Source organism: Rhyacophila brunnea, unplaced genomic scaffold (assembly GCF_057557595.1).
Source record: "Rhyacophila brunnea isolate RB1 unplaced genomic scaffold, BYU_Rbru_1.0 scaffold_11, whole genome shotgun sequence".
Classification (NCBI taxonomy): domain Eukaryota; kingdom Metazoa; phylum Arthropoda; class Insecta; order Trichoptera; family Rhyacophilidae; genus Rhyacophila; species Rhyacophila brunnea.
Window position 1 is genome coordinate 12,265,483 of NW_028232763.1, and position 22,543 is coordinate 12,288,025.

General features: G+C 32.1%; 1 protein-coding gene across 6 annotated transcripts in view; it reads left to right on the plus strand.

Moving 5' to 3' along the window:
• LOC147078361 (uncharacterized) overlaps window positions 1–22,543 on the plus strand; it is a 693,462-nt gene that overhangs the window by 647,034 nt on the left and 23,885 nt on the right. For all 6 annotated transcript variants that reach the window (XM_085958890.1, XM_085958907.1, XM_085958920.1 and 3 more), the window contains one exon: window positions 20,034–20,248. In XM_085958890.1, coding sequence (XP_085815016.1) covers window positions 20,034–20,248 — 215 coding nt within the window. The remainder of the gene's footprint in view (window positions 1–20,033; window positions 20,249–22,543) is intronic.

The following is a 22,543-nucleotide window of genomic DNA, read 5'->3' on the forward strand; positions in this document are numbered from 1 at the left end:
AAATATCGGTAATAATATAATAAAAGAATGCAATAAGTGCACATAACTCCTTTTAATATGGTAGTTAGATTTATTTTATCACTACTATAAATACGTACAAATTAATGAACCAACACAATCATAGAAAATTGTATTATGTCTATCTGGATTTCAATTAGAATGTGGATTACGGTGATTCCATACGTCATCAATCATCATTTCGGGTCGTTTATCGTAATTAGATTCCAAAAGTTAGATTTTTCCCTTATCGTTTCCACATCGCATTTTATAATGTGACACTTACTGATCTAGGTACTGTCAACCCCGAGTACCTACCCACCTAGCATTTACTCTGCCATCTTATGGTACTAGGACAGGGATGGCGAACGTGCCACCAGTGGCACGCTAGATGATTTTGCATGGCACTCGAATGTTTTATTTTGAAGAGAAAAGAAATATTACTGTTTTATAAATATTTAAAGTACTCACTTATATATAATATTAAAAAATAATGACGACATAGCAATGCGTATTTTCTTCGGTTTTTCATATTATGTTTAGGTACCGATCAATGCGGAAACGGAAACGACGAAATTCATGCATAAATAATGATAAATCGCATTGTATAAAAAATTGCAGGAAAATCATTTTTTAAAGAATAATCATTACGTTTAATGAAAATATACGATTGCATACGTTGGTTCTTGGGATCGGGGAATTAAAAATAAAAATATGCAATCAACAAAATTTCGAAATTAATTATCAGCAGTCATTCAAATATAATAACTGCTTGTTATTTTACCTCAAATATAATGTCTAAAAATGTAAAACCGCTCAGTGATGGAGAATATAATATGACAGAAGAGTGGTTTAAATGCTTCCACGACCTCTTTGAGTAATTTGAAAACAAGGAAAAAAATATTCAAAGAATAAAAGATATGCCTTCGGCTATATACGGTGAAAGACAGAATAACAATAACTCAATTGTAATTTTTAAACCCTTTTAATAGAATTCTTAAAAACTATTTTTTTGGGAAACCTTAAAAAATATTTTCGCCATAAAAAAAAAACTACTTGGCACGTCAAACAGTCGAAAAATATTATTTGGGAAATTTTGGCACGCGTACGTAAAAAGGTTCGTCATCCCTGTACTAGGGTCTCTCTCTTTTTATTATTTTTAATAAAATACTAAATACCATGAGGCCATTTACTGTAGTGTTTACTGGAATCATTCTATAGTAGCACCATAGGTACGGCAAAGCGATTCGTGTTTGTATTGGCATTACTGGATAGCATTGAAACAGGCACTGTAGCAAACTACACAAATGCGCAGGCGTATCGCATAAATACATTGTGTTTTCACTGTAATTTTTAATCTGTAAATTTATATAAGATTACATTTATTTATACAGGTTATAGAATTATTTTTTATAAGTTATTGTCGAGATCGTGACATGTTCTCTCAGCCCGAAAAACCCGCATACTTATTAAGACGAGAGGATGACAACTCTCCTCTCCTTTTTTCTGTTTCTTTCTGAAACGGGACCGCTGATGTTAGGTACCGCTTTCATTAGGTGTAAGCGCATCTTGTTAAAAACGCGCCAATTTAAAATAAAATCAAACTGGCTCTACTTTGGTCATCTACTCACAATAATATATTCACATATTGATATTATATTATTAGTATTAATATCAATGAGGATTGATTTTGTCGCTGCAATGGAGACGCTTGTACAAATGCAAATCGTACTTTGCCCACCTTCAGTTTAGGCAAACCTGCGTCCTAACGATATAGAATCTTATTGGCTGAAAACCATTCCATACTAATCAGTCAATATCTCATTGGCTGCATACCGTTAAATACCAATACGTCGACCAATGAATGCTTTACGAAATGTCAGAATTTGTGTACGATCAAATCTATCTGAATTTTGCTAATGGCCCATCTATACTATAGTATGGTAAATCAATGATTATGATAGTATCTGTAAGTACTTATACTATATTAATATGTTGTACTACGGTTCTTGGCTAACGTATAATAATTGTATTGTAGTAGTGTAGCCGCGTGGCTTAAGCGCCGGTCTATAGTGTCGAGGGTCCCAGGTTCGAATCCTGGATCCGGCATGTACACATATTGTTTTTCAATTTGTGTATGAGTCAGAGTATGGATCTAATAGGTTGAGCAAGTGGCTGACATCCATTTCTCGTAAAAATAAAATCTGTTAATACAAACCTCCACTCTGTGGGGGCCCATATGATCCTATTAGAATCGAACATGGTCGAAAGAAGTAGTGTAGTGAAACAAATAAGGTGGCATTATTAAAAATTAGTTTTTTTGTTTCTATATATCATTTCAAGTGACTGGATAGCAAGTAATAGTATTTTATAAAGTATTTATAGTCAGTCAGCCGTTCTGGTTAGTTTATAAAAGACTTACAAAATAGATAAGTAAGTACCTACCCTTGCTTCACTTGCGTGGAACATTTTGCTACCCAGATAGCAGATAGATTATCTCTTTGCCAACGTTTCTAAAACTTTATTCAGCGCTGACTTTACGCTGTTAATGAAGATTTATAGACATATTTGGTTGGAAAGTATTTGAAGTGTATTTAAGCTTTCGTATCTTTTAGTTGAATTTCGAAAGTTACGTTTTTTTTACTTCAAAAAAATATATACATACGTACCTAATACATATTAATGTAGCTAGTGTTTAGGTGATTTCAACCCATTTAATAGTTGTGTACTTAATTAATTATTTATTAATTGTATATAGGTATATATTGGGTTTGCAATACCGGGAACTCGAGTAATGGTATTTTTTTTAAATCAAAGTTATTAGTTAACCCTTTATAAGACACTTTTTAGTTACATCTTCCAAGCTTAATTAAATACATATCTTCTTTATAACGATAATGAACATAATTATTGCATTTGCAAATTTTCTAAAAATGTACTTTTACTTTTTCGGAAAAAAAATAAGTAGATATGTGTCGCTAGATTTCAAAATCAGCCAAGTCCATAAAGGATGAATAGGAGAAAAACAGCGTTTTTGTTTTCTCAAGTACATAGTCACGAGGGTGAAAGTTTATATCATTTCGATTATAGAATATTTAAAATTAATAAGTTCCACATTTTGATAATGCATAAATGTTAGAAAGCAGTAGTTCTTCAGCAATTCACAAAAAAATCAAAAATACTTAAAGGTGGACTTGGCAGATTTTGAAATCTAGCGACACATATATCGTGGTATGTATATATACCACCGACTGTTTGAGGTAATACCAGGACAATGCTTATTCAGTGGTATATATATATCTACCATACCTAAATACTTATGTTATATGCAATTAAAAATAAATACCTTTCACGGAATTATGGGGTCGGAAATACTATGCAGTATTATAAAATCTCTTGCCGCGAGATTTCTAGTAGATAACTATTCTTTTTGTTAATATATAATAATATTTACTAGAAGTAGGTACTCAATGTTGGACGAGGTCACTTCATTGATCGATATTACATTTATTTCTTACTTTAAAAAATAATAATAATGCCGTTGTTCAATATCTAAAAAATCATTTAATACAGTGGAAATAAAAATAATTCTGACAGCAGAAAAATTGAAACAAATGAGCACGAAATTTAAATCAAATCAAATTAATCTGTGGTAAAAATTCAAACTTGGAACAGCCAAACAATGATATACCTTGTATTTGAAATACATAATATATCTGATAGTGTGTTAGTAGCAGACACAAAAAAAATGTTGGGCGATATTTCACTTACTTTTTGGGTAATTCCGTAATCCCGGGATTAACAATTATTCTGTCTGGAATTACAGTGCCTAGTTGACACGTATGTAATGAACTATCTATCGCACAATAAAAATTAAAAGAGCACATTTATCCACTCGCGACAGCTTGGACAGGAGAAGAGATGGGTTCGCTTCGGTCATCGTATAAGACGACAGAGAAGTTTTTTTTTATATTAAATAACATTAAATTAAGAGGGGAGGCTTACAAATTGTGTTATTAATTATTGTATTATGACTGCTTAAGGTTAATATGTGTACATCAATGAGTCAGATTTTTTTTAAATCGTATGTATTTAACTACCCCCATTTCCTGCACGACAAATAATTTGAAGTGTATTTTATTTATTTAAATATGTGGTGTAAGTGCCCATTTTTTGTTATATTAGCAAGAATCACATAACCATTTTACTATTTTAAGTATGTAATAAACATTATTAAATCTAATCTCATTACCTATATGTAATAATAGTACGTACCTACTTATATCTCTATATGTATACCGCAAGAGAACCTCATTGTTGTAGTAAAAGCAAGGGTATGTTTCATGAAATATAAAATGTTTACAAATCAGTGGTCCGTAAAACCGACATTAATTACCGCTCAAAATTATAAATTTTAATAATTCACTCATTAGGGCTGGGCACACGAGTAGGTAAAATGCCGCGTGTTATAGATCTACCATCGTAAATTGGCAGCCGGTCGAATTTGAAACTAAAATTGTCTATCGAGGATAAATTTGTTACAAACGCCATTTAATTTTACAACATGTTTCTCGAATTATGGATTGCGCTTGCGTTTATTTAGCTCTCATGGCGTCAAAATATCAAAATCACATTATACTTAGTGTTGATAAATAAAATATACTACCTATTAAATAAAAGAGATCAACAAGTGAAAAAAGCTTTTTCCTTTTAAATAAGGAATGTACCTAATACATCATTTTATATTTGATATAGTATTTTATAATCGAATGAGTGTTTGTTACTAATTTAGGTAGGTACGCTGTTTTTCTTGCTCGCAAGATTTTTGTTTGTACATTTGGAAACATAAAGAGCATTTTAGATTATTAATAAACGAATGTGACCTTTTAATATTTGACATTATTCGATAGCTACTTAGCACCAATTATTTAGTTAGTATTTAAAGTAAGCTATACTTTAATATAATCAACAACGAATTATGTCTCCACGAAGAAATTAATGTAGACAACCGAAAATAACTCCGGGCGATTGGGCGTTATGACAAATTTATTCCAGACTGAGTCAAATGTTTACATTTTGAAACGTCAGCGTGCAGAATTCGGGATATATATTGTGTTATTGAAAATACAGAAGAAATAAGAATAGTGCATAATGGCAAGTAGTTCTAAAACAGTTCGTGGAAATGTCAGAGACATCATTCTAAAAGTATGGCAATTCTGCGATGACGAAAAAGGACAAAACGAAATGATTATTTATATCGATAATGGAATACAACGGCCAGTCGCCATGACAGTTGAACATTTATTTTCAGTGTTACCAAGTTGCATTTATATTACAACGCAAGTAATTTCTTATTTTTTTTTAGTTTTGTTCAAAGTTATGATATAAATAAAAAATAATGTCGGATAGCAATATAAATGAATACTTACTTATTATTTGTGTATGTTAACGGATTTATAAAGAAATTTAGTATATTAATTAAACTGACATTTACAAGTTTGAATTCCATAATATGACCTCGACTGGTTTTATTTTTACAGAATCGGATGATAGTCTATCTGGAATTGAACCATTATAGTAGTTATATAATTTCTACATTGTTTGTGTAATTTATAGTTATCGGGTTTCATTTAAAATTCCATTTATGTTGATACTATTTTACTGTTTTTAGAGTTAATTTAATTTACTTTCGCTTTTTTTATTATATTTTTTTCCATGACTAAAATATACACAATACTACTTTATATTTTCCAATTTCTGATTTTTCCAACTATGCATTTCTTTCTCATGGTTATAAAAAAAGTAACACGTTTTTATTTTGATTGTGTTAATTTTTTATGTTAATAATATTAAGTAATTGTACCTATATTTACTACCAATAAAAAAATATAAATTACCATTTTTTGTTAGTTATGGCAACATTCTCAATGTCATACTAGCGCCCTCGCTGAAATGCCAATTTATGTTGGTAGATCTATACCGGCTCTATCGGCCCCTTTTAATTTTTGCAAACTACACGTGACCGTTAAAATGCAAAGTTGAGACTGGTCACGCATAAAGCAATGGCATGACACAACCGATTGGTGTCGTCTCCCGAGGCGTTCTGACCTCCACCCGCTTTCCGAACTTCTTCTTCCGCGACCAGCAAAACAATCGTGTAGTCAAGCTAATTATAAACCAGCAGTTCTGTTTGATGCCGCAGATGGACAAAATGATGATAAATTAACCTGCTACTTTCACGGTTGTTTGTTAGGTACAGTAATAGATTTGTGGGTTTTTACCATGTGTTCTTCCTCCTTCTTTTGAGTATGGCCTCTGCAACGAAGTGCGAAATGTCGAGGAAAGAAGGAGGAAGAACACGCAAGGAAAACTCACACATCTTTTACGACTTCTTTAGATCTTCATTAGTAAAGAGATTGCAAGATCTTTCATTCCTATTTAGTATTAACGACTACGCATTTCTTACGTATTGCAATTATTTCTCACTCATTTAAAATATATTTAAATACGACAAAATGTATTAAAATATCAATAAAAATACATTACTGGAAATAAAAACGTTTTTAAAGATAAATATTCATTGAAGAATCCTTTCTTTACTGCAGTTCCCGGGGGATCTCCCCATCACCTATATAAATCACCTTCGGGAGGTTCGATACATCATTTAGATTTAGCACACTGTAGTATAATATATAATAGATATCTATATAGGTACTTATATCAATACAATTGCATAACTAGTTTATGAATGACTATAGTTAAATTAACTACAACTTAAACTATTATAAAAAACCTATAACATATCGCTATTTCCGCGCTTTATTTATAAAAACAGAAGTCCACCCAAAAAAAATACGAAATACCACCAAATAAATAATGAATCCATTGAAAAAATGTGTACCTACCTTCGTAATATTGTTCCCGTAAAAAAATAAAACCTTTACCAAGAATAATTAGTTTGACTTTCGTAAATATAAAGCAACCAACATGTAGGTATATGAAGAATAATGAGGTAAAATTTTCGCGTGTGGTTTTTTGTTCGTATTTAAAAAAAAAAAAACAAACAAGAATAACATTAATGAATGTTAATTACAGCAAAACACGGTCGGATCTCTTTTCAGATATTTTAAAGAATTATGTGAAATTGAATTTCTCTCATTTTTAACAGGATTCAGTTCCATATTTGTTGTGTGCCATCAATCAATTAATGTTCTCGCGTATAATAATACATATTATCATCAGCTAAAGACAACCCACTGCTGGATGGTGGCCTTTCCTAAACTTCTTCCACTTTATCACTCAATCTTTAGTTATTCGCTGCTGCGTTCATCCACGGAACTTGGTGTATGTATTCATCTATCCAGCGGGTTTTAGACTTGTATCCATCAGTGGCGAAGGGTGGAGGTAGGCTGGTAAGATTCGACGTAAATCGTGCACATTAAACTTTTTCAGTCATACTTATTTGTTTTCGTTAAACTAAGAATACAATTTGCAGATGGTTTTTATAATCCAGTTAAATCCTGTCTTAAAAAAACATAATAGTTTAGGTATGCTATGGGCGATTCGACAAAATAGTACACACTTTTTCAGTCATACTTATGGTTTTCGTTGAATTAATTATACATATTACTGATGGTGTTTTTTTTAATTTTTTTAATCCCTACCTACTTAAACCGTAACCGATAAAAAATATTCGTCTATTTATAAAATATCTAAAAATGTGTAAGTATAATTTAATGAAAAAAATTACGATATTTTGCAGATAAACGAATTTTACTATTGTTTTGATTAGTCACGGTTTAATTGAATTTTAAAAACTAACAAACACACATTGTAGTCTTAGTTAAATGTAAAAAAATACGTTTGACTGATAAAGCTTAGTGTGTAATATTTATGTCGGATCTTAACAGCTTACCCTTCGCCACTACCCCTCAAGTACCAATGTTTAACTCAATTTGTCCATCGGTCATCCACTCGCCGAGCGACATACCATACAATTGTCATTTTATCTGCTTGGTAACATATAACATCGCGTACTCTTATATATCCCCTTATTTATTGGTTGCTTTCGTGGAATTTCCGCGTTATGTCCAACATAGGTACACATTACCACGCCAACTCGTAACTTTTGAATTTCTCTTAAAATAATGTATTATTTAGTATGCAGTCATAGCAGCCACTCTTGATCTACCGCTGGATAAATGTCTTTCTTTGCTGTCTATACAATCCTCGGTCCTTCAAGGAAACTTTAATGCTAGTGCGTCTTATGTACATACATTTATTTAACAAATTAAAGTACTTATGTACATATTTTATACGTCATTATCAGATCATTCAGGTCAAATTCACTTTTTGAATCCATTCATAAATGAAACCCAAAATTCTTAAAACCATAAAGCTGCAAGTACATTATCAAGAAGTGTTATTACAATGTTTTTATTAGGTCGTATTCTTATTTGTCCGGTCGTTGTTTATCCACTACAAATCTTGCAATCGATTTTTAACTAACTTCCCGACTAGCTAGACATTTGAAACTTTTATAATATATCAGAACACGATGCCAATGCATTCTTTTAATACCTTTAGCCATCTTTAAGTAGAATTGAATTCATTTTCAGTTAATTCTGTTTTGTATGAAAAGTTATTTCCGAAGAAATCCGTTAAAAGTAAACACTATTATTGGTTGCTAGGGGTCTGTGGCCTGAGCAACTAAATTATTAATATATACGTGCGTTACTATGGAAATCAATATGAAATGTCAAAATGACATTTCAGTATTCTATATTTATTCAGTATTTCTATAAAGTAAATTTTTTTCGATCGTTTAACCTAGTCAAGTTCATAAATGATTCAACAGAAAATTTAAAAACGTTGTATATAAAAAGTTCTTTTTATCTTGTAAGTAATTATTTTTGTATTTAAAATACACTGGCTCTCAGGTACAGAATTATATATGCATAAAGGCGTAATGAAGTGTAAACTGTTCGTTAAAATCTCTTCCCAAGATAATATGGTCGGTGCAATAAATACGACTTCACGTAATTACTATGTAAGTTAAGAGGAGGGCCATTCTAACAATAAAATGAGGTCGGCTTGGTAATTTTCCAGCTTTTTCCGTGAGCATGTTCATATTGTCGTTGCTAAAACTATTACCCTAATGTCCTAAATAATAACAAAATTGTCGTCTATGGAACCCTTTCTAGGGGCCACGCAGTATTAAGTATAACTCGTTTGTCGCTAAGTGCACTACAACTCTTCCCTTATGTCTTTTTTACTCTTTCGCATTATTCGTGACCTAAAGAATTTTTATAATAATCCGAATTCGAATCATTATTCTTTATGGCACACAGGGTAAAAAACACACACAATATTAAAATACTTTAAGGGGGGACATGCTCAGCGTAGGTCAAAATGGAGCTTTTATTGCATTTTCAAAGCATGATCCTGGACATTCCTTAAACGTTGTAGATAATATATTTATATAATTTTGAAGCCTTATTGTCCTTTATATTTATTTTAAACATTTGATGACTGCATAAAGTATTTTTATTACATAAAATAGTATTCTTTTAAACCTCTCGCTCTAATGTTTTAGAATATAGTCATATTTCAGTACATGCATGTGCAGTGGTGTTAAGATTTTTTACGTTTATTAATTTTTAAACGCAGTTATAAAACCATTAGTATAATTTATGTTGACATTATTATAGTGAAATATTTACGATAAAAAAATTATATTGATAATCTCTGTGATCCCAAATTTGACAAGAATTAGGCATTTTATTATTCAAAAAATGGGCAAGATTAACACATTTGAAGATAATTCTAAAGATACTAATTATAAGCTATGTCTTTGACCATTCAAGTGTGATAAACATCCTACGAATAATGATTGCTTTATAATAATTATTGACCTAAGAATAAGGTAGTGTTTTTTTGTAACACGCCATTTCTTTTGGAATTCCCCAGTAGTTAAGCTACAGCATACGGCCGTAGCCATAAATTGACAAACTAAAATTGAAGTAGGGAGTAAGATCATGTTAACGCGCGTGTTTGAACATGTACCGTACTGTACGTAATGTACTGAAATATGACTATATTCTAAAACATTAGAGCGAGAGGTTTAAAAGAATACTATTTTACGTAATAAAAATACTTTATGCAGTCATCAAATGTTTAAAATAAATATACACGATAATAAGGCTTCAAAACTATATTAATAGATTATCGGCAACGTTTAAGGAATGTCCAGGATCATGCTTTGGGAATGAAATAAAAGCTCCATTTTGACCTACGCTGAGCACGTCCGCCCTTCACAAATAGTAAAGAAAAAATATATTAGTATTTGTGATGAATTGAACCCACTAGAATCAAATTCAACATAGGTCCAAAACTACCGAAAGTAATTTTTTGGCTGTTTTAGAATTTATAGTACCTACCTACTTATTATTTATGTGCGTTAGTCGATACATCAGTGTGTTGTGTAGTGTGATATGAAACAAATCATGTTTATATCACTAGGTACATAGAATCTAAGTTAACATTACGTTACATTACGTTTGATATTAAGCTGTCATTTAGTGGCCATATTGCTGTCACTAGACGATATTTATATTTGGCCACATATTTTTTCTGACATACGCGGTGTTAATGAGAATTCTTCCATTCTTGGTTTTATTGACCTGTGTCCGTGATAACTATCTAAGAAATCGAGAGCATCAGTTGTTGGTTTTCCCAGGGTACAGACCTAACCTACCATTGGTAATGCCAATTGGGAGGGCAACAACTACAATAGTTTAACCAAATCACTTCGAATGTTGACATATTCCACCTGCGTGAGGATTAGTATAGGTGGGCATTGTTAAAATAGGGTCTACTGAGCTCATTCGGTGTACTTCCTTGTATATAATTTATATTTGTTTATGTTTACACCTTTAATATTATTTCTTTGTTTTTAAATGTCATGTTATTAATATCTTAAATTTATAATTTGTAAATTTCACTTTATTTAAAATAAATAAAATTTGATCTGATTTGAATAAACTATCTGCTTTAAACTATTCGGCTCTATATATTGACATCTAAATTATGGCACTGTTTGCGATGTAAGTTTTATGCCACGCGCTTGTTGCATGCTAACGGTATTGCTACGGTTTTAGTTCTAGAAACGGCCGCAGTGACGTATACGTCTCGATATAGCAGTCGAAATCGATATTAGAATTTACATGAATAGGTACTCAATATTCTTTTGAAAATTTGCGAAATTCTTGTCAAAACTCTCCCAACGAAAACCAAGTATACTATGAATTAATTATTATGTTTACGTCCCATAGGTTTGTTATTTCAAAATAAATAAATAAATTTGTTGGTAGTGAACACGAAAAAGTCAAAAAGTTTAAATATTCAACATATTTTTTAAAGAACACAAATCAATGAATATATAATATTATGTAGTGTGTAAACTTTTTATATCAATGATTTTATATCAATAACAAACACGCTGAATTTGTTAGTTACCATTTACAACAATATATTTTTTTGCACTGTTATTTCCTTGGTACCTAATGTGGTATAAAAAATGGTATCTACATATTAAAAATTAACTTTGTAATTGTAAATATTATTGGTCATCTTTCCCAGATTTTATTTTGAAAGTTATGTGTGATATTAAATAGTTAGTAATCAATCGATCAGTGAATGATATCTACAAAAGTAGCATATCATTGTGTCTTGAGCCTAAATCTGTCAACCAATATGTGCTACATGTGCTCACGTATGCGAGTGAATTATCATGTGGACCCTTAATGTAAGAAAAATCCAAAAATTATGAGTAACTCAACGTGGCATGAAAACGTAAAATAAATTTATAGTTAAGGCGATGTGATAGATGTTGCTAAGCAAATGACTACCTCTGGATAAATTCCGTCTTAGTGTAGGCACTAAACGACCACATGGTCGCACTAAACCCCGCCGGATCGATGAACTCGTAATTCTCGGTGGACGTAGGTATGTGCCAGCAAAGAACTAGGCACGAGAATAGTAGGAGGAGCTAGGGAAGGCCTTCGTCCAGCAGTGGGGTCAACCCTGGTTCCTGATAATGAATTAATAAGTTAAGCTACGAGGGTGGGTCAATAATTCCTTAGAAAAAAGCATTAAAACAGTTTTTATTTTTGTATTTTTTTTTATTTCTCAACATAATCTCCTTGGAGCTCAATACACTTGGTTAGACGTTTCTCAATTTTTTTTAAACCGTCAGAAAAATAAGTTTTCGGAAGGTCCTCAAAATAAGCATTTGTCCGATCGATGACTTCTTCATTTGAAAAAAAACGTTGTCCACTTAGCCATTTTTTTAAGTTTGGGAAAAGGAAAAAGTCACTGGGGGCTAAATCTGGCGAATACGGTGGGTGGTCGACCAATTCGAACTTCAATTCTTCAATTTTAGCCATTGATCGTAAACATGTGTGAACACGGGCATTGTCCTGATGAAAGAGGATTTTTTTCCTGTTTAAATGAGGCCGTTTTTCTTCAATTTTGTTTTTTAGCTGGTCCAATAAAGATGCATAATAATCCCCTGTTATTGTTTTTCCTTTTTCCAAATAGTCAACGAAAATAATTCCACGTGCATCCCAAAATACAGTAGCCATAACCTTACCAGCTGATTTTACGGTTTTCGCCTTCTTTGGACATGGTTCGCCTTTCGCAATCCACTGCTTTGACTGTTCTTTCGTCTCAGGAGTATAGTGGTGTATCCATGTTTCATCTAAGTCACAAAGCGACGAAAAAATTCATCCGGATTGCGTTGCATGAGCGACAACAGGGCTTTAGAGGCCACCACCCTATTGCGTTTATTGTCGACTGTGAGCAAACGCGGCACCCATCTTGCAGAAATTTTTTTCATGCCCAATTTGTCATGTAAAATAGAAATGACGCTACCTTTTGAGATCCCTGTAACCTCAATTATCTCACTCAACTTTAATCTTCGGTCACTTAACACCATATCGTGGATTTTATTGATCATTTCTGGTGTAGTCACCTCTACAGGACGTCCTGAGCGTGGTTCATCCTTTGTTGATGTACGACCACGTTTAAATTCATTTAACCAGTTATAAATAGTTGCAAGTGAAGGAGCAGATATGCCGTGAACTAAATCCAACTCATTTTTTATTTCCTTTGCTGTTAACCCTTTTATATTAAAATGTTTAATAACAGCTCTAAACTCAATTTTCTCCATTTTCCATTTTTCCATTTTCCACAAGCAAATTTTTTTTTTTAAATGTACGAGAAACACACAACAACCCGACCAATCTGATTGAAACTTCGCAGCATACTGAATCGGTAGTGCCGCTGCATGAAAACAAACTGCTTACAGTACTAGTCGCGCCACCTGTCGGCTTTTCTAAGGACTTATTGACCCACCCTCGTACCATTTACAACAATATATTTTTTTGCACTGTTATTTCCTTGGTACCTAATGTGGTATAAAAAATGGTATCTACATATTAAAAAATAACTTTTTAATTGTAAATATTATTGGTCATCTTTCCCAGATTTTATTTTGAAAGTTATTTGTGATATTAAATAGTTAGTAATCAATCGATCAGTGAATGATATCTACAAAAGTAGCATATCATTGTGTCTTGAGCCTAAATCTGTCAACCAATATGTGCTACATTTGCTCACGTATGCGAGTGAATTATCATGTGGACCCTTAATGTAAGAAAAATCCAAAAATTATGAGTAACTCAACGTGGCATGAAAACGTAAAATAAATTTATAGTTAAGGCGATGTGATAGATGTTGCTAAGCAAATGACTACCGCTGGATAAATTCCGTCGTAGTGTAGGCACTAAACGACCACATGGACGCACTAAACCCCGCCGGATCGATGAACTCGTAATTCTCGGTGGACGTAGGTATGTGGCAGCAAAGAACTAGGCACGTGAATAGTAGAATGAGCTAGGGAAGGCCTTCGTCCAGCAGTAGAGTCAACCCTGGTTCCTGATAATGAATCAATAAGTTAGGCTATTTATAAAAAAAAACAATAATAACGAAACATTTGCACCTCAATATTGGTTAACAATGTAAATTGAATTTGAAATTGCATCTCAAATACATATTCTTGGGATTTTTCCCCACTAGTAACATCCACAGATATAAAATAGAACTTACAATATCAGTCGATGGTTAAGTACTCGTTACTCGAACTTTTCATAGTATTGTATTATATAATATAATGAGTAGTCAATATCAAACCTTTCAATCAAGTAGTTCACAAATAATCTCCCAATTAAATATTCATTCCTTGCAAAATAATAAAGCCACACTATCATGTAATATTAAAATAGATACGAAACAATAAAAAAAGTTCTGTGTGTATTAATTAATTATAAATATACATACAAAATTAAATTTAGTAGTTGGGCGTCATACCAAATTAAAATACCAAGTATCTGTAGCTTAATCGGTAGATATAGCTTTCCACCCAGATTCCGATGAATATGGGTGTAATCCCATTTGGTACAAAACAATGAGGATCTTTACTGATTCCATATTTTCTGAGGTTGAATCAAAATAACAATAAATGTACATCCACACTCACGTATTTCTAAGGGAAAACCCGCAGTTTTTTTTTAATATTCAAAATAACGTTATTTCCATAAAGTGTTTATGGGAAAATGTGAGTTTGTTTTTAAATGACTCCCGTAATAACAATAATATTAATGCTTACTCTCCGTAAATATAAAATATTACAAATTCCATTTTATGTTTTTTCTTCTTTTTTTTATGCTTCGTGACTTTATTATTGCCCAATGCGCCAGAGCAAACGTAAAATGGGTTCACATCACAGATAATGAAAATGAAAATGTAGTAAACGCGAAAATTTAGGAGCCGAGAAGAATATTTATAATATAGCCGTATATTTGTATATATACCATATATTATAAATAAAGTTTATAGTGTGGCGCTGACGAGAGTCAGACCACTAACGACGTCTATTATTGCATGCCACCGCCATCTGTTTATTTTTCCATCAACTCATAAAAGACATTTTTCATATAAATTATTTCATAATATAATATATAACATTTTATATAACTCGTTTATCATAACGTGGAAGTGTAAAAAACTGCTTATTTTATCATCACTTCTACAATTGATGGGGTATAATATATTATTAGATTATCTTTGGTTTTAACCAACTAACTTTTTCTTGAGTATATAGGTACCTACCAAGAAAGTGTTTCCCAACCTTTTTACACCTTCGGACCGGTAAAAATAAGAAAAATATTTTGCGGACCGCTTATGCAAAATAAAAATAAACTATTATTTAAATACTTAGTATTCAGTTTATTAAATTTTGTATTCTAACTATTTTAACCGTGAGAGAAACGAAGCCTTGCATTGACATTCATTCAGGTTTTTTTATTTAGTTTTATTACTGACATGGCCGAAAAAGTCTTTTCACTTGAATAATATGTAGTGGAAAATCCGGACAGTAAGTGATAAATATCCAAAACTTCGGCAATATTTGTATTTTAAGTATGAACACCAGAGTGGCATTAGAATAATAACAATGTTTGTATTATTTTTTTAATGACGGATCTGCTTCAAATTTTGACAAAAGCATTTTAAAATGGATGACTGGTAAAATTATAAACTGTCTGACAGTTTTGTCTGGCAACTTTTTCTGACAGTTTTGTCTGTCAGTTTTTATCGACAGTTTTGTTTTTGAAGTTTGTCCGACAGTTCTGTTTGTTTGATAGTTTCCTTTGAACTTTACTCAATTTGCCTCAAAATTGTGACATCGGTTGTTTTTTCCTAACCTATATTAAAATCTACACTTAATTTAAGAATCGCTCTTTTTTGATGAATTGAACGTCTCTAGACTGAATATTATATCCGTTCATTACACGTTTGATTTATACATAACATAATTATGCATGAGTTTTGTTGTGTGAAATATATTAGGTATAATCTGCAAACACATTCAGAACTTGGTACTTACATATACTCGTATATAATAATAATAATATAAATCAAATATTGTATCTCAGATTTCAATTCCGATTCGAAACAAATATTGACTTTCCAGTGATTTATGTAAGTATGCGTATTCCCGTACCCCATATAATGGCAGTGGCGCCATTCAATGTCATTGAATTTGAATTTCACAATTTCCAAAGCACACAATATCCTGGGGCCGTACACGGAACGACGTAGTATTTAACAATGCGCCATGTTGTGTTACGTTTACTTTTGGGCACTAATTAGTAGGACATAATATACGAGTTTATAACAAGTGAAATAATAATGCCACTGGTCTAACTAAGTACGTTAACTGAATACCTAACAATAAATATTATGTAATATGAAGCAGAGATTAATATGCTCGGCTCATTATTAGAGTTGGGTATTTTCCGAGAAAATCTCAATCCCGTGATTCGGGATTTCCGGAAATGAAATTTTGAATTCTCGAGATTCGGGATTTCCAAAAAATAATTCTCAAGAATTCTCGAGATATCGGGAAATTTAAAAAAAACCTATAAAAATCCTAAAATCAGTGTAAAAACAAATTCCAAAAAACTATGTTTTTTTTATTAATATAAGAAGACAAACAAAATAGAAGTAGGAAAACAATAATAATTTAAAACATTACTTATTAAAATAGAATTTTAAAAACAGACTGTCAATCGCTGCGTCTGACAATCGCGTACACTTTTGAGACACAAAATTCCCTGATGTTGCAAACATTGCGCTCATTTTGAGCATTTTGGCTTAATTGTGTTAAATGCCCCGATCAGTCTTTGAACGTTTTGTGTTTCTGTCCACTTTTTTCATATAGAAAATCGTTTTTTCAATTAATATTTGATAATAAAGAAATCCCGAATCCCGAGAAAAGATTCTCGAGATCCGGGATTTCCCGAAATGTTAAAAATTTCAATTCTCGAGATTCGGGATAGAAAATTTCTCGAGAATTCCCATCGAGAAATTCCCGAAACCCAACTCTACCCCCATGTGAATATGTGACGCTGCTGAATAGTCTATCTGTATTAAAAGAAAACCATTTTTATTTATATTATAATAAATTGTGGATACAGGTGCGATAAATTAAATATAACTGAACATTAAGTTGAATGATTTGCTATTTCTAGTGTCACGTCTTTCTGAAAAAAATCAATAATACTAATACACCTACCCAATTAAATGAATGGTTAGAGAATTAATACCTCAATTTGAATATGTGACATTGCTGAAAAATCTATATATATGTTTAAATAGCGAACTGCAAGCTTAAATAAATTTGAAAACGCTGGTTCTGAGAGTTTATGAGACCTGCTATTTTACAACGTTTTTCTTAGCTCGTATTCTTATTTGTCCGTTAGTTCTTTGTCCGGTACAAATCTTGCAATCGATTTTTAACTAACTTCCCGACTGACATTTGAAACTTTTAGAATATATCAGAACACGATGCCAATGCATTTTTTGAATACTTTTAGCCATCTTTAAGTAGAATTGAATAAATTCAGTTAATTCTGTTTTGTATGAAAAGTTATTTCGACACCATTATTGCTTGCTAAGCGGATGGTCCTAGCAACTAAATTAATAATATTAATATATACGTGCGTTACTATGGAAATCAATATGAAGTGTCAAAATGACATTTCAGTAGTATTTATTCAGTATTTCTATCAAGTAAAAATTTATTTGATCGTTTAAGCTAGTCAAGTCACGTTTATATGATTCAACAGAAAATTTAAAAAGTTGTATATAAAAAGTTCTTTTTTTCTTGTAATTATTAATAATAATTACATTATTGTCGATAGAAAATCAATCTATTTTACTAAAATTATGTGCTAAAAAAAACAGCTGAGTCTAAAATAGTTGTTGGGTAAACTGTGCTCATTCCGTGATGCTAAGATGCTAGAGGTTTTTCAATAGAAAAATTGTAGTACCTATTCTGTACACGTTTGATAACAATCTTAATGATAATGATATTATTGGCACGAGCAAAAAATACATTTAATATTGAGCTTACTCTGATACCTATATGAGGTAACTGTGTGATAGTAGGTATAAACCTAATTTCATCTCTAATTAGACAATATATTTACTTATTTGAATACAGATATTCTGCGTTTGTTTTTCTCTCTCGTTCATTTCTTAAATTTCGGAATAATTATATAACATAACCAAGTAATTTTATTATAAATAACTTAGTTTATTATATAATATATTATTGTCGTTCTCTCTGGTATTAAATCAGATACGTATGCACTAATGGACATCTACATTATTTGCTTTGTCTAATATTATGTCTGGAATACATATGGAGTATATAATAAAAGTAATGTTTGAAACTATAATCTTTTATGTCGATCTAACAAAATCTCCGTTCAAATACCAAAAACATCGAATGTTTTTCTTTTTTCAATATGGCCGGTTACAAAAAGAGCGATATTATTTGAACGCCATTTCAGCACTATGTCCACAAGAAGGTTATTTCCCGCCAGATGTGACGTCCGGTTCATAAATCACCCAGTGCCGCGCTGTCAAAATCTGACACCGCGGTTTATTCCCTATTCACCTCTCCGCGGAACCGGATTTTGTAAATTATTACTTGATTCCTTTCGCATCATCATTAATACTTTAGAAAATTAATACCGTCGACTTACTGGTACTTGGTGGAATATACAATTACCTTCTTAAGGCAGAGTGTAGCGTTTTTAGCTGCTGTTTAAAACATTTTACTAATAACTTTCATTTTAAATAATCAATAGGCATGTCTATGGCAAACCATCGGAATACAAGGGATAAAACAGAAGAAAATATGTAGCTCAGTGAATTAGAAATACAATCATATTGTATAGTTTGTAGAAAATTTTGGTAGGTGCTCGTAAGCATCAAGTCATACATATTGAAATTTATTATGTCATGTCAATAATGGTATTATTACGGTACTATCTGCCGTAATTACTACTACTAGCTTCACCAAGTATCGTATTTCGTGCAGTCATTTTTGTGAGTAGAAATGAATTTGTTTGTTAATGTATTTATTAGTTTGGTTCTTTACGCACAAATAGAATTGTTCAGATCAGAAGAGGCGTTCTCTCGCTACAGTGATCTCAAGCATTGTAAATGGATCAAAATTAGAGGTTCGCGGCACGGCATCCCCAGCCGCCTGATAAGAAGAGGTCACTGCGATTATATTATGTGTGACGCATAAAACCTACGGACCGACCTATGCAATTATATATTTAAATTAAACGTAATGCTTATTCTTGAAGAGTATTTGCCTGCTATTTTTATACAATGCGATCTGTCATTTATTATTATTATTATAGGTATTTTTTCTCTTCAAACGCGTGCCATAGGTTCGCCATCACTGATCTACATATTTTTACAGTTTAACAGAATTAATTATCCAACTGACTTTCTCTTAGGTATGCTTACATACTGCAGTCTGCAATTTGGAAGAGATTTTTATTTAGCTACGTATTTTTTTCGACTTATACGAGGAAATAATTATGAGAACTTTGCCATTCCATTCTGGACAGTGTTGACCTGTGTCCCTGATCTTAGAAATAGGGAGCATCAGTTGTTTATTCCCCTAAGGTACAGAACCAACCTGCCACTGGTAATGCCAATTGGGAGGACGATAACTATATTCAACCAAATTGCTTCGGGTGTTGATATATTCCACTTACGTGAGGGTGAGTTTAGGTGGACGCTATTTCATAAATTCTTAAAATAGGGTCTCCTTAGCAAACTCTGTGTACTTCTTTGAACTACTATAGATGTATAATTGTATTTTCACTGCGTTTGTATGTTTATAATATGTTCTCTTTTTATATTTTCATTTTTACCCCTTTTATTACATTCCTTTTTATTTCTTCTTTAAATGTTTCATGTCATGTTGTGAACGTCTTAAACTTATATTTTGTAATGTCCACAATAATATGTAAAATTAATAAATGGAAATTCAATTGAATTGAATTGAATTATTATTAATTTATTATTTTGTCTGTTGTTTTCAGAAAACACGTTCACGGTGCGCGTGGAGAAAGACCGGCGCGGGCTAGGCCTGAGCGTGGCCGGCGGCGCCGACGCTGCACTAGGCGTTGGCGGCGTCGGCCTCGTGAGGATAAGGCGCCTTTACGCGTCGCAGCCGGCCTGGTCTACCGGGAGGCTCAGGCCCGGTGATCTCCTCCTCGCTGCCAATGGGATATCGTTGGCGGGTCTCACCACATACGTAAGCGCGATATTATATTTCCTACTTTAATCCAGCGTTTCCCAAATGGGTTTGGAAAGCTCACAAGCTTACAAGAAGATGTATAGCTCAATATCTTTGAATCATACTTCAAACTGTAGTAGGCGAAACACTACAGACAGTGGCGGCTCGACGTCTTTCTAGGTGGTGGAGTTTAGCCATCAATTATTAAATATACATACCTGCGTACCTACTTTCTCATATTATACATTATGTATCAAGTTAGGTACTTATAATTATATAATTTTATTAATCAGGAAATAAGTAATTTTTCAGAATAAACAATATGATTATCTGAGTTGTTACTTAATCACATCTAAAAAGCGTGCTTAAAAATAATAACTTCATTGTTATAGATGATCAGTTTTGAAAAACGAAATACAGCGAGCGTTTTTACTCACCTAGGGGTTATTTGATTCGCTCCCCAGTATTCTAATCCTTTGTAGAACAAGATTTGTACCGCGGCAAAGGGTTGGGATAATAACGTTAAATAAACGCCATGGCTTTCTTAATTTGTACAGGTGTCACCGTGAAATAGGGCGTATTTATTTTAATTAATTATTTTACGAGCATTATTATGTTATTACATAATTTACAATTTATTTGTATACTCCATGATATCAAATACCTCTATAAAATTGCGACGAGTTTAGATGGATAAAATAAATTAAATAGTTCATTTAATGATGGCATTAAGTAGGTATGGATAATGATAAAATATCGGACGTGTATTTTTGACATGATAACGATGTGGGGATGGTCCCTACGAACGCTTAAGGTAAAGCCCCCCACTGACTACAGATATTTAATTTATTGACTATCTATCATTATAGTACCTAAATAAAGTAAAGTAAATTTTTAGTTTCGACAATTGCGACAAAATTAACTAGTATCTAGTATTTACACCTTAAAATCCCTAACAAATTGCGTTGAATTTCTAATGGATTCAAGCTCTGTACTATTCTATTTTTTCCGACCCGGGTTTCGCCTTTCGGCATCTTCATGCGCCGTGTACACTCACCAAAGGTAAACACACACTGACAACGAACTCTCTTTACTCTAGCTTATATAATAAATCAATACAATAAAGTAGGTAAAAACCCTATTACCTACCTATCAAGTCAAAAGTTACAAAAAATACAATAAACAACTTATGAATAGTTGAGTGTCAATAAAAAACCCAATTAGTAAAAACCCTACCTTATTAATAACAATACCCTCGATAGCATATTATATTAAATCGTCAAAACGTAATAATAGATCATTATTCTTTTGAACAATAAAAATATTACATTCAAGAGGTGTAAATCGTCAATTCTAAGAAAAATAATTAATGAGTTAACTAATGAGATATTAGACACATAATGACTTAAATGGAATAGTACAGAGCTTGAATCCATTATAATTTAAATTCAAATTCCATCAAGTACCTTCAGTCGATAGTATTAATATTATAAAAATTGCGTTGATTTTTGATACCTAACTGGTTTTTGTGGTTTTGTGGTAAACATAGTTTATTGAACTTTCTTCTTTTTCTTTTGACCATGTCCGATCCTAATAAGATCATATTATTATTGTTGTTTTCAGGTGATCCTGTATATGGGTACCTGTCAATTGTGACCTTAATCGTGTCTTGATTAGGGTTAGATAGGGGAATGTAGATTCACAGCAATATGCGGTTGAAAAGCAGGATAGCATTTAAGGAGCATTTTTCAATATTTAGATCTTTCTTAGCATTAAACAATGACTTGAAAATATCATCTACTGATAGCTCAATCAATTCCACCTGTAGCCCTTTGGCCTAGCTGAAATGCTAATTTAAGTGCGATTTCATGAGTCTCAAAATCGGTAAACCTTTCATTTTATTCCACAATTAATACGTCAATAACAGATTGATGTGTATTCTTCAAAAAATGACTCGAATATATAATAATTCTGCTCATCAATGATCTTCGCTAACTGGGGGAAATGTTCATCCGAAATTTCTTTTTGGAGAAGAAGTGTTTTCAAAAAAGATAGTTTTTTACGAAATGCTTGGATTTTTTCCACATATCATATTATACCTATAGACTTAGTTTTACCTTGCAAGGAAATATTCAACTCATTTTGATTTAACATGATATCACACAAAAATGCAACATTCATATGGAAATTATAAATATAAAAAGTTATATAAAAATAAATGGATTCATTTTTGTAAAATTTGGATTCAGTCGATAGGCTGCACTTGAGACCATAAAAGGCCGCAGGTTTGTCACCCCTGCACAAATCCATCGA